General features: G+C 43.1%; 1 protein-coding gene across 2 annotated transcripts in view; it reads right to left on the reverse strand.

Annotated features, from left to right (window-relative positions):
- The window catches only part of LOC126163166 (brain-specific angiogenesis inhibitor 1-associated protein 2-like), a 991,817-nt gene that overhangs the window by 33,283 nt on the left and 939,974 nt on the right, over positions 1 to 18,560 (reverse strand). For both annotated transcript variants that reach the window (XM_049920109.1, XM_049920110.1), the window contains exons 4-7: positions 17,285 to 17,346; positions 17,062 to 17,133; positions 9,460 to 9,660; positions 2,402 to 2,813 (exon numbers count right to left, since the gene is read on the reverse strand). In XM_049920109.1, the coding sequence (XP_049776066.1) occupies positions 2,402 to 2,813; positions 9,460 to 9,660; positions 17,062 to 17,133; positions 17,285 to 17,346 (747 nt within the window). The remainder of the gene's footprint in view (positions 1 to 2,401; positions 2,814 to 9,459; positions 9,661 to 17,061; positions 17,134 to 17,284; positions 17,347 to 18,560) is intronic.

The raw sequence follows: 18,560 nt of genomic DNA on the forward strand, positions 1-18,560 counted from the left end.
TTTTCAGACAATTATTATCTGTCCGTCCGATGCGATCACTTTTTTGGGAGTGATAATCACATCCACAAGAAAACCTAAATCGGGCAAGGTAGAAGAATCTTTCTACCCATTCGCCAAGTGTACAAGTTAGGTGAGTCGACAACATATTACTGTCATGTGACGCACATGCCGTCACCACTATCATATAGAATATATCAGACGTGTTTTTCTGTGGAGGAATCGGTTGACCTATGACCTTGCAATCAAATGTTTTCGGTTCCCATGGAGAGGCACATCCTTTCGTCTACTAATCGCACGGTTTTGCGGTTAGGTCGCAAAACACAGACACTAAACTTATTACAGTGAACAGAGACGTCAATGAACGAACGGACAGATCATAACTTTGCGAAAATAAAGAAAGTAAATTTTTCACTCGAGGGAGGACTTGAACCAAGGACCTCTCATTTCGCAGCTGCTCACGCTAACAACGGGACCACGGCGCTCCCGATCTGCCATCCTCCTTGTTGTTGCCTATGTTGCGCAAGGACTACTCAGTTTGTACATTTTGCTTATTTTTTTCGTAGCTCCACACACTTTCTTCCTGTTTTCTCGATTGATCTGTGTTCAGTTTTTCAAGGCCTATCCACTGTTTCAACTTGTAGCTAAATCTGAGGGGGGTGTGATGGGGAGGTTCCCTTGTCAGTACTGAAGACGACAACAACAACGCTCAACCTGTGGAGTTTCATTTCATTTCCTCCTCCCCCTCTTGGTGCTTCACTTTTTTATGTCAGGCAGTGTGTTTTACTCGTCACCCCTTTTCAGTGTGATTCCCGCCTCATCCCTTGGAGGCATTCTTTTCAGCTGACTACTTCACTTTAACACGACTATAATTTGATGGGGACAGTACAAAAACACTGCAAGGTAAACAGTTAAATTTCTTACCCAAAACCTTACATAGAGGTTCTACCAGTAACGAGAGCCGTTACCTTGCATTAGAGATGGGGGATCCGCTCTTGAACTGATTCATAGAGTTGAATCTTTCCAAGGAGTGAACAATCAGTGATTCAGAAAAAAAGAACGGTAGCTCCAAACGTTTCCCACGGCAGAGAGGGAGAGAGAGAGAGAGAGAGAGAGAGAGAGAGAGAGAGAGAGAGAGACGGAGCATATCAGCAGCGCCTCTGCTGGTCAGAGCACAGTGCACGCCACACAACACAGCCAGCGCCGGCTTCTGCCCTGCTTCTACCTTGGCTGCCTGCATTGTGCAGTGCCCCATTGGATTTTGTGTTTCACATATGCCGTGCCGTCTTTGTGCGTCGTCTGCCGCGTGCAGTGTCTGGCGCAGCTTAACTTCGCATCGCACTCTGTCGGCGATGATTTCAGTCGCACGTCCTGCCCTCTGGGCAGTTGATGCGAGCAACAGGACAGAGAGCCACCTACTTGCAACAACCTTCTCGCAAGGGAACAGACGATTTGTCTCGCATCGGGTGAGTTCACCGCTCCCCCCACCGTCGGAACTCGCCCGCTCAATGCTCACCCCACCGTTCTCAACTCTAGCCAGAGCGTTGAGCAAAGCAACTCAAGTGTCACTCTGGTCTCTGCGGTCTTAGCTCACGTAGTAATACAGCTCGCGGCTCGATCTGCTCGACTCAGTGCTTCTGCATCGGAGTTCGTCTCTACTGGATATTGTTCTTCGTAGTAATACCGCTATGTATATTACATTATTATGTTATGTATACATCATTTGTTTTTATTTTATTTTTATTTGTTTAAACTGATCAGATTGGGTTCCTGACGACTCCTCTTACTATAGGATTTTTATTACGGACACTCGAATTTACGCTTTAATTACGAGCGAACCGATAAACGTATCGCAAAATGTGATACACCAATATTTTCCTTGTTTTATTCTGCGTAAGGCTATATGCAGCACTTTCGTTTTACAGTCAAATTTATATATTTTTTTTCTTATTCTGGTTCGGATTTTGCGATTTTAGGCGTCTTCGGCAGGAAACGTTCACTTTAAAAATATATGGCTTGCGATGTATTTGTATGAGGTTAATGAAATTTTAATACATTATAGCCAAATATATTGTTAATGTAAATCTCACGTTACAACATTTACCGATCACCCAAAAAACCACGATAGTGCAAAATAAATCAATAATCAAAAACTTTGTCATATCGTGGAAATTTCAATAAACAATACAAAATTCTTACTCATTATCTGTGTTACTTCAAAATAGGATCAAATAAGATCAAAATACAGGTATAGTACTGGAATAAACCAAGTTTAAAGGGCAATGTGCCTTCCATTTATTTTCTATTGTAAAAGAGTGGTGAGTCATGAAAAAGAGCTAATTCATTTCAGGGAGTGAACAGTTCTGATCCGATCTCTGAAAAGAACAGTTTTGCCCATCTCTACCTTGCATGTCCTGGAGCAGAGAGTGTGTGGAGGCGGTGAGGTTGAAGTCTGACTTGGCCCTGGAGAGCCGCGGCCGCCTGGGGGGCGCGGGCTCCTCGGCTACGGAGCGCAGGTCTAGGCAGGAGGCGTCCACGGAGCGCGCCTTGCGCAGGCGCGACGCCACCGAGGCGCGCCCGTCGTCCACGTCGTCGTCGTCGTCGCCGTCGCCGGCGGGCGGGCGGCAGTGCCCGGCGGCGAGCGCCGCCTCCACGGCCGCGGGCAGCGCCTCGCGGGCCCGCGCCACGTCCTGCCACTCGCTCAGCCGGCCCTCCAGCGCCTGCTTGCCCTGCGCGTGCGCCACCAGCCAGTGCTTCGCCAGCGAGCACTGCCGCTCCAGCACGAACCCGTACCGCCGCCGCTCCTGCGTCAGCGCCTGCAATTCAACACCTCCTGTCAGCCTGCCAAACATTCAGATGCTGCACGTTGCTTCACCGATATCACTGTCACCTGACAACTCTCAAGTAACTGCTCAGCTCATACCCTACGCCAGGGCTTAAGGGGCTCCAGAAAGGCTCAAAATCATGAAAAGTTCAATTTTTACTTTTTTGCGTTTTCTGAATCTGCAGACTATTACCTTTTAATAGATATACAGGGTGATTCAAAAAGAATACCACAACTTTAGGAATTTAAAACTCTGCAACGACAAAAGGCAGAGCTAAGCACTATCTGTCGGCGAATTAAGGGAGCTATAAAGTTTCATTTAGTTGTACATTTGTTCGCTTGAGGCGCTGTTGACTAGGCGTCAGCGTCAGTTGATGCTAAGATGGCGACCGCTCAACAGAAAGCTTTTTGTGTTATTGAGTACGGCAGAAGTGAATCGACGACAGTTGTTCAGCGTGCTGGTGTTAAACCTCCTGATAGGTGGTGTATTAAACGTTGGTATAAACAGTTTACAGAGAATGGGTGTTTGTGCAAAGGGAAAAGTTCTGGACAGCCGAGAACGAGTGATGAAAATGTAGCACGCATCCAGCAAGCATTTGTTCACAGCCCAGGAAAATCGACTCGCAGAGCTAGCAGAGAGCTGCAAATTCCACAATCAACTGTATGGAGAGTCCTACGAAAAAGGTTAGTTATGAAACCTGAACGTCAACTACCCGAGGCGATGGATCGGCCGCCAGGCAGCCCGTGACAGAGCACTTCATCACTGGCCTCCAAGAAGCCCTGATCTTACCCCCTGCGATTTTTTCTTATGGGGGTATGTTAAGGATATGGTGTTTCGGCCACCTCTCCCAGCCACAATTGATGATTTGAAACGAGAAATAACAGCAGCTATCCAAACTGTTACGCCTGATATGCTACAGAGAGTGTGGAACGAGTTGGAGTATCGGGTTGATACTGCTCGAGTGTCTGGAGCGGGCCATATTGAATATCTCTGAACTTGTTTTTGAGTGAAAAAAAAAAACCTTTTTAAATACTCTTTGTAATGATGTATAACAGAAGGTTATATTATGTTTCTTTCATTAAATACACATTTTTAAAGTTGTGGTATTCTTTTTGAATCACCCTGTATAATTTATTCAATTCCGAAGACTGCAACTATTTTTAAATTTTTTTTTGAAATGTGTTCTACATGGGCGTGACCCACTGTGGCGCTGTTAAACTGCTGTCAAATGGTGTTATTATTAACGTCCGTGTTCATCAGGTACATTTTAGTGATGTGAGATAAAGTACATGTTGTGGCTAACCTATTTTCAGAGACTTAGCAGCACCTGAACTGTTGAAAAAGTGTATTCACGGAAAAACTCAAAACCCCAATGAAAGTGTAAATAGTGTTATATGGTCGAGAATCCCCAAGACTGTATTTGTTGGAATAGAAACACTTCACTTTGGTGTGTATGATGCTGTTGCGACTTTCAATGATGGCAACATTGTAAGGTGCAAGGTATTTAGAAATATGGGAATGAAGATAGGTTCTAACATGGTATGAGCGATGCTCGCTTTAGACAAGGAACGCCTTCGGGCTGCAGACAGGGCTGTAAAGAGTCTAGAAATACAAGCAAGAGTAAACAGGAGGAGGAACAAGAGGAAGCTGGATGAGGAGTTTGCAGAGGATGAAGATAATCCATCCTATGGACCTTGAATGCACTAAAAAGTTAATCCAATCTTTGTCGTTCGATTCCCAAAACTTTTATTTTCTCATACTAATTACATGTTTTCTAAGGATCTTCCAAACATATATGTTTCAAACTTTCAGTAAATGTTACACAGTACCTTCTGCATAGTTTAACACAGCCTTTTTCCAAAAAACTGTATATTTTTGAATATATAAATAAAAATTGCAAAAAAAGTTGTGAATTTTCATTACAATTGAAAAAAAATCATCTTTAATACCTGAACTAAAATTTTGTAAAATTCCTGTGTTAAGTTGTAGCCCATATTCCAATAAATAATCTGTAAAAAGTACAACTTCCTACCTCAAATACTTTGTGAGGAAAGATGTAATTTATAAGCGTTATTTTAACATTGCAAGTATAGGGCGTTCCGGAGCCCCTTAACAACTGGCCGGTTTTGAGCGCGAGTACTCGCGTCTGCTCAGGCACGTGCTCGCGAGCAGGTGCAAGGTCGCCGAGTAGGCAGGGAGGGGAGGGAGGGGAAATGCGCGCGCACGTTTGAATGTGATCTCGCGTTCTTAGCAGATTTAACTAGCCATCTGAACGCTTTGAACATTTTACTACAAGGTAAAGATCTGCTAATTACTCATTTCGTAGATCGAATACGAGCTTTTAAAATGAAATTGACACTTTGGGTGAGTCAGGTGGAAACACGAAACCTAGCTCATTTTCCTAAATTATCGTCCATGCAAGATGTTCACAAAGACTGTGAACGTTATTCACATAGTTTAGTTGATCAGCGCTTTCAAGATCTGACAACACTAGACAGTGATTTTGATCTGTTCTCTCCATATTCAGCGAATATTTAAGAGATTCGTCCTGAGCTGCAGCAAGAAATTATTGACCTGCAGTGTGACAGAGAATACAGAGACATATTTCAGAACAAGAAAAACATTTGGGAATTCTACAGACACTTCCCTCAGGATAGATTTCCTCGTTTGCACAAACTGGCTGCTACAATAATATCAATGTTCGGTTCCACGTATGTTTGTGAACAACTGTTCTCTGCAATGAAATGTAACAAGACGCGCCTGAGAAACGCATTGTCTGATCGAAATTTAAACTGCACGCTGCACATAAAATGCACAAGAACAATTACTCCGAACATAGACGCAATTGTAAAGGGGCAAAAAGTACAAGATAACCTAGAATCCCACACTTCAGTGACACCTTTTATTGTGTAACAGTTCACAAATTAATGCGAATGTAGAGGCATACACTAAGCTAATAAAATTATGTGGCATGTGTACATTCTCCTTTATTTGTTTCATTTGTCGCAGTAATAATTCGTGAGTGATATCCCTGCAGGTGGCCGCGGATTTACATTGACTGGCGGCAGCTGTTGTGTGCCCCACGTGACTCTCCCCACTCTCCGCTCTGGTCCGGTAGTGGGGGTAGCGTGCTCGCGCTGCTCCGTGCTCGCGCCTTGCTGCTTACAGCTTGCTCTGCGAGCACGTATGTTGTGAAGCCCTGCCCTACTCTGTGATAAGCTCATTAAATTAATGGAAGACTGAGCTTAAAAATCTCAAGGTAAGAGTCACTGTAGAACAACGTTCAACTAAATCATTTAAGATAAAGAAATTGTCAACCCAAGGATCAGTGTTGGCTTCCCTTTTATACTGAAGCGCCAAAGAAACTAGTATAGGCATGCGTATTCAAATACGTAAACACGCAGAATACATGGCTGCAGTCGACACCACCTGTGGAAGACAAAAAGCGTCTGGCACAGTTAGATCTGTTAATGGTGCTACAATGGCACATTATCAAGTTTTAAGTGAGTTTGAACATGGTGTTATAGTCGGCGCACGAGCGATGGGACACAGCAACTCCTAGATAGCGATGAAACGAGTGTACCGTGAATATCAGGAATCCGGTAAAACATCAAATCTCCGAAAGCGCTGCGGCTGGAAAAAGATCCTGCAAGAACAAGACCAACGACGACTGAAGAGAATCGTTCAACGTGACAGAAGTGCAACCCTTCCTCTAATTGCTGCAGATTTCAATGCTGAGCCACCAACAAGTATGAACCATTCAACGGAACATCACTGATATGGGTTTCCAGAGCCGAAGGCCCACTCCTGTGATGACTGCACAACACAAAGCTTTACGCCTCGCCTAAGCCCATCAACACCGGCATTGGACTGTCGATGACTGGAAACATGTGCCCTGGTCGTACGAGTCTCGTTTCAAATTGTATCGAGCAGATGGACGTGTGCGGGTATGGAGACAAACTCATGAATCCATGGACCCTGCATGTCAGCAGAGGACTGTTCAAGCTGGTGGAGGCTCTGTAATGGTGTGGGGGGGTGTGCAGTTGGAGTGATATGGGACCCCTGATATGTCTACATACGACTCTGATAGGTAACACGTACCTAAGAATCCTATCTTATCACCTGTATCCATTCGTGTCAGTTGTGCATTCCGACGGACTTCGGCAATTCCAGCAGGACAATGTGACGCCCCACATGTCTAGAATTGCTTCAGAGTGGCTCCACGAACCCTCTTCTGAGTTTAAACACTTCCGCTGGCCACCAAACTCCAGAGACATGAAGATTATTGAACTCCTCTGGGATGCCTTGCAACGTGCTGTTCAGAAGAGATCTCCACCCGCTCGTACTCTTACGGATTTATGGACAGATCTGTAGGATTCGTGGTGTCAGTTCCCTCCAGATGTTAGTCGAGTCAATGCCACGTCGTGTTGCGGCACTTCTGTGGGGGCCCACACGATATTACACTCGTGTACCACTTTCCTTGGCTCTTCACTGTATATGCTTGGTGCCGACGCCGAAGGAAATACTAACTCTAAAACTGCTGCCAGCTTGGCAACAGTGCCCAGTCTGCACCCTTTATGACAACAAAATTATTTATATTCTTGTTAGTTGAAGACTGCTTTAATTTCTGCATCTATGAGGTGCATTCAAGTTCTAAGGCCTCCGATTTTTTTTCTCTGGACTGGAAGGAGATAGAAACATGTGCATTGTTTTAAAATGAAGCTGCGTTCATTGTTAATACCCCCCAGAGATGGCAGCACCGTACAGCAGATGGAATTTTACCGTCAGCAGCGAGAATGAGAACTGTTTTAAATACTTAAAATGGCGACGTTTTCCTTACTTGAACAGCGTGCAATCATTCGTTTTCTGAATTTGCGTGGTGTGAAACCAATTGAAATTCATCGACAGTTGAAGGAGACATGTGGTGATGGAGTTATGGATGTGTCGAAAGTGCGTTCATGGGTGCGACAGTTTAATGAAGGCAGAACATCGTGTGACAACAAACCGAAACAACCTCGGGCTCGCACAAGCCGGTCTGACGACATGATCGAGAAAGTGGAGAGAATTGTTTTGGGGGATCGCCGAATGACTGTTGAACAGATCGCCTCCAGAGTTGGCATTTCTGTGGGTTCTGTGCACACAATCCTGCATGACGACCTGAAAATGCGAGAAGTGTCATCCAGGTGGGTGCCACGAATGCTGACGGACGACCACATGGCTGCCTGTGTGGCATGTTGCTGAGCAATGTTGACGCGCAACGACAGCATGAATGGGACTTTCTTTTCGTCGGTTGTGACAATGGATGAGACGTGGATGCCATTTTTCAATCCAGAAACAAAGCGCCAGTCAGCTCAATGGAAGCAATCAGATTCACCGCCACCAAAAAAATTTCGGGTAACCGCCAGTGCTGAAAAAATGATGGTGTCCATGTTCTGGGACAGCGAGGGCGTAATCCTTACCCATTGCGTTCCAAAGGGCACTACGGTAACAGGTGTTTCCTACGAAAATGTTTTGAAGAACAAATTCCTTCCTGCACTGCAACAAAAACGTCTGGGAAGGGCTGCGTGTGCGCTGTTTCACCAAGACAACGCACCCGCACATCGAGCTAACGTTACGCAACAGTTTCTTCGTGATAACAACTTTGAAGTGATTCCTCATGCTCCCTACTCACCTGACCTGGCTCCTAGTGACTTTTGGCTTTTTCCAACAATGAAAGACACTCTCCGTGGCCGCACATTCACCAGCCGTGCTGCTATTGCCTCAGCGATTTTCCAGTGGTCAAAACAGACTCCTAAAGAAGCCTTCGCCGCTGCCATGTAATCATGGCGTCAGCGTTGTGAACAATGTGTACGTCTGCAGGGCGATTACGTCGAGAAGTAACGCCAGTTTCATCGATTTCGGGAGAGTAGTTAATTAGAAAAAAAATCGGAGGCCTCAGAACTTGAATGCACCTCGTATATAAAATTACCATATTACCTTCGAACTTAATGTAGCTTCATTGTTACATATAACATATACAGTGCTGCCATCTTGGCTTTGTAGCTTAATAACAAAGATTATTTCATCTAACTCGTTTTGCTAAATTTAATTACAAAAAATAATTATTTTTCTTAAAAACTCAAAAAAATAGATGAATTATCTTCGTGAAAACCTGTACCATATGTTTTTATGATAAAGTGAACCTAAGGTAGCTTCATGGAAACTCATACCAAGAGTTTTTATGATGCACTGCTTCTAATTCTGAAAGCAGAACTTTATACCTAGAATTTTACAAAAAGTGGATTTTCGAAGGAACTAATTAACGAAGCGTGCTAGATTCACGATATTTAACCATTTAATAGCCTTACATAATGTGACCAAGTTTTGACACAATATTTAAACATTTAATTTCAGATATGTATATGGTGCAATCTCTTTGTTCGCAGCTCACGGTACGTGCTAGATTATTGTCTTGACCCTGGTCGAGCGACGAAGAAAACTCAATACTTCACCCACCTCCCAGTGCTTTCTTGCTTCTTCACAGCCAGGAACTTGTTTTCTTACACCTTCTTTTACTACTACTCAGCAGGAGAGCACGTTTTATCCGTAGAACAAAAAGAAAGATAGCAAAAACAAAAAAAAAAAGACAGAGACTGACCGTCTTGAGGCTGGCCTCGCAGAAGGCGTCCATCTTGGCGCGCTGCTCCTCTAGCGCCTGCAGGTTCTTGACCTCGCGGTCCAGCGCCCCGGCGGACGCCTTGGCGCGCGACTTCTTGCGCTGCTTCCTGAGGGCGGCCTCCACCTTGCTGTACGACTCCGCCTGCTGCTTGTGCTGCTGCAGGAAGCGCTTCTGTTCGCTCTGCAACCAACACGCGTCGACACTCAGGGCTGTGTGGAGCAACGGCACACTGGGAGGCGTTTAACTATTAAGAGCTGATTAGATTAATACTAGTTCCATGGATCATGAATACGATATTTCGTAATGATGTGGAACGAGTCAAAATTTCCAACGCATGACATAATTAAGTTAATTTAACAACATAATTAAGTTAATATAACAACTTTTTTATTTATATATTTTTTAATTTTTTTCTTTTTTTCTTAATTTATATCTAAAAATTCCTCTATGGAGTAGAAGGAGTTGTCATTCAGAAATTCTTTTAATTTCTTCTTAAATACTTGTTGGTTATCTGTCAGACTTTTGATACTATTTGGTAAGTGACCAAAGACTTTAGTGGCAGTATAATTCACCCCTTTCTGTGCCAAAGTTAGATTTAATCTTGAATAGTGAAGATCATCCTTTCTCATAGTATTGTAGTTATGCACACTGCTATTACTTTTGAATTGGGTTTGGTTGTTAATAACAAATTTCATAAGCGGGTATATATACTGAGAAGCTACTGTGAATATACCTAGATCCTTAAATAAATGTATGCAGGATGATCTTGGGTGCACTCCAGTTATTATTCTGATTACACGCTTTTGTGCAATAAATACTTTATTCCTCAGTGATGAATTACCCCAAAATATGATGCCATATGCAAGCAATGAGTGAAAATAGGCGTAGTAAGCTAATTTACTAAGATGTTTATCACGAAAATTTGCAATGACCCTTATTGCATAAGTAGCTGAACTCAAACGTTTCAGCAGGTCATCAATGTGTTTCTTCCAATTTAATATCTCATCAATGGACACACCTAAAATTTTTGAATATTCTACCTTAGCTATATGCTTCTGATTAAGGTCTATATTTATTAACGGTGTCTTACCATTTACTGTATGGAACTGTATGTACTGTGTCTTATCAAAATTCAGTGAGAGTCCGTTTACAAGGAACCACTTGGTAATTTTCTGAAAGACATTATTGACAATTTCATCAGTTATTTCTTGTTTGTTGGGTGTGATTACTATACTTGTATCATCAGCAAACAGAACTAACTTTGCCTCTTCATGAATATAGAATGGCAAGTCATTAATATATATTAAGAACAACAAAGGATCCAAGACTGACCCTTGTGGAACCCCATTCTTGATAGTTCCCCAGTTTGAGGAATGTTCTGATCTCTGCATATTATGAGAACTGCTTATTTCAACTTTCTGCACTCTTCCAGTTAGGTACGAATTAAACCATTTGTGCACTGTCCCACTCATGCCACAATACTTGAGCTTGTCTAGCAGAATTTCATGATTTACACAATCAAAAGCCTTTGAGAGATCACAAAAATCCCAATGGGTGGTGTTCGGTTACTCAGATCATTCAAAATTTGATTGGTGAAAGCATATATGGCATTTTCTGTTGAAAAACCATTCTGGAAACCAAACTGACATTTTGTTAGCACTTCATATTTACAGTTGCTCGTCTTGGAAAGAGCTAGTAAGGAATCGAGGCTACAGAATGAATGTTGACTCTACAGCGGAGTGTGTACTACTTTTGAAATTGTCTGAAAGATGAAGACCGTGTAACGGACTGGGATTCGATCTCAGAATCTTTCCATTAATGGGAAACGTTCTTGCTGGCTGAACTGTAAATGCATGACTCACGACCGATCCTCACAGTGCACACTGAGCTGGAGGATGAGTGATTCATTCTGGAAACAATCTCATAGGTTGTGGCTAAGACATTTCTCCACAACATCCTTTTTTCCAAGAGTGTTAGGGCGTCAAAGTATGCAACTTCTGTGAAGTTTGGAAAGTGCAGTTAATATGAAAGGAGCGGATGGACTATAGTGTTGTCAGTATAGAAGCTGTAACAACAGAATAAGTTGCCGGGAGAACTCAATGGCTTCAAATGTGAGTTAGTCGTTGGATGTCGCCTGAGAAACAAATTTACCAGGGACATTTCATCCTTCCTAAAGCGACCCAAGAGGGCTGTTGGTGATAAGCCGGCCGGGGTGGTCGAGCGGTTCTAGGCGCTATAGTCTGGAACTGCGTGACTGCTACGGTCGCAGGTTCAAATCCTGCGTCGGGCATGGATGTATGTGATGTCCTTAGGTTAGTTAGGTTTAAGTAGTTCTAAGTTCTAGGGGACTGATGACCTCAGAAGTTAAGTCCCTTTGACTGTTGGGGATGTAACTGAAAAGTGGAAACGCGAAGGAACAGAAAACAGCTAACACCTTACCAGTCCATTGTTCAAGAACGGTTATTCGTCCGTTGGGGTAATGAGAGCGTTAAGACCCTCCTGCAAAAATCATGGCGATGTACAAGCGTCTGCGAAGTCGAAAGTTTTCCTGCTGTTCGTTAAGGACGTTACCAACAGCAAGAGAAAAAGATCTTGACAAAATAGAATATATCGGTAATCTACAAACCCACCCGGAAGATACAAGATAACCTGAAATTGCCCAAGGATGCACCCAAATCGCTGGAAAAACCAGGAGTTTATAAGATTCCTTGCGTTTCTGGGGAGGTATATGTGGCTAGTACCAAAAACCCACAAAAAACGATTAGGAGAGCACAAGGGCAACTGTAGAAGGGGAGAGATTGGCAGATACACTGTTGCGGAACATGCTTTGCAGTCAGGAAGTCACCTTATCCATTTTTCCACAGGATTCAAGTACGGGTAGCCTCAAGCGGACACCACGAAAGGCTTTACAGAAAGTCCATAGAATTGTTCAACACCCCAATAATTTCAATAGGAAGGAGAAGGGCGTGAAACTGAATGACCTCTCGACGAAGATGTCTACGGCTCTTCCACCAATGGGCGATAGCAAGAGCGGACGACGTCAACTGACAACGGCCAGTTGCATGCGGGTTACTCAGAGCATGTGACGTCAGACCATTGCGCGGAATACGCGTAAATGGAATTTTTCTGCAGGCAGTAGTGAGCCAGGGTGTGAACTGAATACTCAAAGAAGCTACAGTCTCCCTGGAAAATTTCCACCGCAGATGGGGAGGAAACGTTCGGTTTTAATGTAAAATCCGTCAGGTCACTGCATAATAGCCCGGAGTATTTTATTAACTGTGGCATTTCCGGCCGTGAAAGTTTGCATTTTGCCAAAACCAGGCCCATCTCTTGGACTGAGCGACGGAGACCGTCCACAATTGCGTCAGGTGGTCGTAAAAAATAGTGCGTTATCAACGCAAGCTCCGAAGTACGAATGAAAAGTAATGCCTCCACCGTCGTTTGGGTCGGAATATTTTAACAAATCAAATGCAGAAATAGTCCTTAGAATGTGATCTTCAATTACCAATATTCTATTTTCCACGTAATCACTAGCCAATTGGATAAATTTGTGCGTTTTCTGAAGCCGTCACGGAAGTAGTCGACACACTGTTTCCGCAAACACAGTCTCTCAGTTTTCACAGCATCTTCATCAGAAGCATAATGATGTCCCCGCCTACGTCTTTCATTATTGGGAACATATGGAAGTCAGACGGTGTTAAATCTGGACTGTTTGGAGGATGCCGTACAATGGTGAGATTCAGTCGCTGAAATTCTGCTGTGGTGGCACGTGATGTGTGTGGTTTGGCATTGTCATGATGCAGGAAAATATTTACCTTTTCCTTTCGGACCCTTGTTAGCCGTCGTTTCATAGTTCACAGCGTAGTAATGTAACGCTCTGAATTTGTTGTTGTTCCACGATCAAGGAAATCAACATGGATGAGACAATCTGCGTCTCAAAACACTGGCCATTATTTTTCCAGCTGCAGGCTGCGTCTTGAATTTCTTTTTCTGGGGGCGAGTCTTTGTGTCGATATTCCATAGGCTGACATTTTGTCTCCGGGTCGTAATGGTGTACCCACGTTTCGTCTCCTGTCACAATTGAATGGAGAAAGCCGTCACCTTCATTCTCGTAACGCGAGAGGAGTTCCTGGCAAATTTCAGGTCTGTGCGCTTTCATTTCAGGAGTCAGCATCCGGGGTACCCGTTGTGCACAAATATTCCGATAGCCAAGCAAAGCAATAATGTGACCCACACGTTCATGTGAAATGCCGATTGTGCTTGCAATTTCTATCTGAGTGAAACGACGATCGTCCTGAATCAATCTGTCAACATTTTGCTTGTGAAATTCGGTGGTTGCTGTCACAGGAAGTCAGCTCCCTATTTGTCACGCAGGTCAGATATTCCGGCCTCAACATGTTTAAACTTACTCGCTCAACGACGCCAGTACTCACATCAACACAGTCACCATAAACTGCTTCCATTCCCTGATGAATCTCCTTTGGGGTGACACCTTCTGCTGTCAATAATTCAATCACGTTGCTTACATCGCATTGACCGGCCGTCTTCGCAGATTTCCATACTTCACACTATAACAACACAACCGTTCAGTGCTAAGGCTTCCCGCCAACTGGAGCTGTAGAGAAGAGGCTACGGAACAAGCCAGTACCTGCAACATGCCAACTGTTGAAAAGTTACGAAGGTGGAGGCATTACTTTTCAGTCAGCCCTCGTATTATCAGCAGTTCAGCTAGCTCAGCGTGCATTGGAAGCTAAAAATAATGGGATACAATAGTCGAGCAATTCCTCACTAGCCACCAGTTACTGTACTCAGTAATAAACGACGCTTAAGCTGGTGTAAAGGGCGACGCCGCAGGAGTGATGAATCACCTTATCCGCTTTGGCAATCCGACGGAAGGGTTTGCAAATGGCGTAAAGCGTTACCTGGCACCATGTGTAGTGTCAACAGTGAATTACGGAACAGGTGTTTTTTGTGGTTAGGGTGCGATTTCCTTATTGCACTTCAGAAAACGCTAAATGCGCAATGACACGAACGCATTTTACAATATTGTGCCCTGCGTACAGTAGAGGAACAGTTCAGATACGATGACTGTTTGTTCAGCATGTTAATGCATCGTGTCATAAAGCAGCATTTGTAAGGCAGTGGTTTGTGGACAAGAACATTCCTGAGTTGGAGGACTGGCACACAGTGCCGAACTGAACACAACCTTTGGGATGAGCTTGAACGACGATTTAGATGCAGGTCCGATCGTCCAACCTTCTCTTGTTTCCGCTACTCTTGAGGACAAATTGCAGCCATCATCCACAGACATGTATTGCAAATGTTTGCAGCAGAGTTCTAGCCGTCATAAAGGTGAATGATGGACGCGCCCCATATTGATATCGAATCACACGAGTCCGCATACTGTTAGTTGGATAGGGTAGGAGAGAGGAATTGGCAGAAGGTAGGCTGTGAGGCCATGGTGTCAGTCATGTCTGGATAGCTCAGTCGGCAAGGCTGTTTTACGGCTTCGATTCCCTCTGGGATACTCAGGTTTATTCACCAAGGAAGTTACAGTTTTACATCCCGTCGTCACTAAGACCATTAGACACGGTTCACTGATTCGATCTGACAACAATAGTACGAAAAATTATCACCACTTTGTTCAAGGAACACCACCTCATTCACCTGAAGTTGTTGTATGGAAACCACAAAAAATGTGATTTTTTTTTTGGGGGGGGGGGGGGGGAGGAGTTTTCGAACAATTATCTGAACTCCACTTGTTCTGAGTACGAGTCTAACATCAATTTGGACGCGAGAATATTTGTTTAAGGACGCTGAATGGTTGCGTTGAAGACAGGTTCAGGTTTTCCCGCGGTATACTGGGTTTCACTCTTTCGTTCTCTGGCAAAAACCGACGTTCCTCTGTACTGTTAGTGTAACCTCGTATAGCAAATCAGTAATGTTCCGAGATGAAACTCACCTCGCGTAGTGGAATTTGCAGCCGGATACGTCTTTCTCGAAGACCCAGTTGGGATCGTTGTGACGTTGTATGAGTGGAGGTAAAAAACTTTTTACTAATTAATTTTATGCTTTTGTTTGTAGATATACCTTTAGTTTTAAATGAGAAAAGCAACAAAAGAGATACACTGCTTAAACTAGATGAAGTAATGGCGGAACCAACGTTGTTGTATGGATCTGAGTGACGCATACTAAACAACAGATGAAAAGTATAGGACATTAAGAGAGGAAGTTCCTGACAGCTGTAGCTGGCTACAAATTAGTTGGCAGGAAGAGAAATGATCGGGGAAGAAAAGAGTGAAAATAGAAAACATTCTTAATGCCAAATCTGACATCTGTCTGTAGAACGAGAAAGCAATGTGCCTCAGAATGAGATTTTCACTCTGCAGCGGAGTGTGAGCTGATATGAAACTTCCTGGCAGATTAAAACTATGTGCCCGACAGAGACTCGAACTCGGGACCTTTGCCTTTCGCGGGCAAGTGCTCTACCATCTGAGCTACCGAAGCACGACTGACGCCCGGTACTCACAGCTTTACTTCTGCCAGTATCTCGTCTCCTACCTTCCAAACTTTACAGAAGCTCTCCTGCGAACCTTGCAGAACTAGCACTCCTGAAAGAAAGGATATTGCGGAGACATGGCTTAGCCACAGCCTGGGGGATGTTTCCAGAATGAGATTTTCACTCTGCAGCGGAGTGTGCGCTGATAAGGTAGGAGATAAGGTAGGAGGATAAGGTAGGAGTTCTGAGGCCCACTCTTCTATGACGTGAAATAAAATACTTGAAAATGTTCACTTAACCAGCGCTATAAATATGCTGGAATACGCCGTTTTAGAAGATCTCGCTTCACTCGAATTAAATAGCACCCTGTTTTTGTATATTAACTAGCGATTACCATCCAAATTGTTTGAATTACAGTTAGGCTTAAAATTCTTCTCCATACTGACCATCTGCTGATTCAGAGGGACGTTGCGTAATCAATAGGTATAAAGACTTCGTTTTTGCACACAAAGCGCATTGCGAGAGCTTACGTTCCAGTTGACACTATTTTGTTTCTATGTTTTAGTGGATGCGACCATCGCGGTATACTGATTGACTGAACATCTACATCAACAATGCAAAACAGATTTATAACAATGGTCAAAATTGAGTTCTTCATTAAGAAACTAAAAGATTTTTTCGATTTGTGGTCTGCTCTATAGCTCGTATAAATGGATATTGTTTATACAGTACTTATCACCAAAAGCTACTAAAAACTTAATTATGTGTCATCTAGTTCCGACACCTAGCAGAGCTGAAAATTATGTGTATCGCAGGTCCAGTATTGTAAAATATTTTTACATGTGTAATTAATACTGTCGAATCAGTAGTGTCTAGTATACGGCACGAATAAACAAAAATGTTGAGAATGTTTGGCTGATAACATGCGTGCAGATAATGCCCAAGATGAATGAACCGTTTAGTAGATGAGTTGCTTGAGTGGTAAGTGACACGAATTCATTTCAAACTGTCAATCATACAGGTCACAACAGACTGAATCATACTTGAAGACTGTAATACCAACTGATCTGCTGTCTGCTTACCTGCACAACTTTTGTATCCTTTTCTAGATTGGTCTCGAGTGGAACAAGCATGTCTACGTAGAATGCTTTGAGCTGAAACAGAAATTTCATTTATATTGCTCAGCTCTGTTTAGACCTTTTAAATAAGATAGTAATTTATGATGAACTGTTGGAATTTTAAGTGAACAGTTTAGACTTCTGTTGCAAGAAATAGAAAAAAAAAATAAAGATTCCAGACACTCACCGTGTTGATCTGTTGAGCTTGTATCTCCTTGTATACATCAACGATTTGCATCAAAGCAGAACCTGTGAACAGCAAAGAATTGTCAAAGCTCCCTGTCAGCGTGAGATTCTCTGTTTACACTTATCTTTTATTGACACAATGATAGAAACAAAATATACAGCGATGTTTACATTATGAGTGTGGTGATATTTGAAACCTGCTCTTCGAAATGAAATATTATTGCTGTGTATATGTTCTTGAGACTTTTATTTTTGGCCAAGTTGCAGTTCGTAATTTATTGAGATAGTTCCTTACTGCATTACTCTGACGAAAGTTAGAATGAAGTGACAACTGTAGGAAGAATTCCAATAAAAATGATCCAAGTTTCCTTCAGTGAATACCTGGTTAGCTGATGGTACCAGTGGTTGAGCTTTATTCACGACCGTAAAATGTGGACGGAGAAAATATTTAACAAGTTATGACACAGAGTTGGTAAATTGCTCCCAAACGATTGTGGAGGAATTCATAGAGTTATCATCAGCATGAAAGGCTAACCTTAAATGTAAGAGTAGTGTGAAAGAATCATCAATCATAAGTGGAAATAAAAGATCGAAGGATGATACTGCTTCATTATCTGCCATTTGTGTCTGAAACCAAGTCGATTTCCATTACCAGCTGGAATAGCTTTTGTTAAAAGGATGACAGGCTGCACGATTCCTATGTTTCGTAATCATGAAGATGACTGGTTGGAACATCATGGAAACAGAAAGGAAATGGATCCATTGATGTATCGTAGAATACCGTACACGAGAGTCTGAGAAGTTCTAGCGCCTGGTCAACAACGTTAGAGCTTTACCACCCAAAGAACTATGAAGATACGTTTTTTTTTAAATCTTGTATAGTGTAAACTCTGGTTAAACTGCTGCTGTGCGTACTCAGAAAGGAGTGGAACGTCATAACGTCTTAATGAGGAGTCGCATTAACTAGGGTACAGGCCTACACAGCGAGGGTCAGAGGGTACCTGCCGACTTCTCCACCCCCCGCCCCCTTTGGTAATAAGATAGTAGTAATAGTATGGTGACTGATACAGTTTTTCAGTAGTTTTCATTTTAATTCCCAGAAGCTAATACGAGTTGCCCTCTCCCTTCCCAAATGCACCATGAAGGTAAAAACGTTCGAATAACCATACCTACATCTATGATACTACTTTCACCACAATTTTTCAAACGATTCCGAGTACTGAGTGAACGGTCTAATGGGTATTTGTAATTGAACGCTAACCCAAACAAACAACCTA

The sequence above is a fragment of the Schistocerca cancellata genome, chromosome 2 (genome assembly GCF_023864275.1).
Source record: "Schistocerca cancellata isolate TAMUIC-IGC-003103 chromosome 2, iqSchCanc2.1, whole genome shotgun sequence".
In the NCBI taxonomy this organism is placed as follows: domain Eukaryota; kingdom Metazoa; phylum Arthropoda; class Insecta; order Orthoptera; family Acrididae; genus Schistocerca; species Schistocerca cancellata.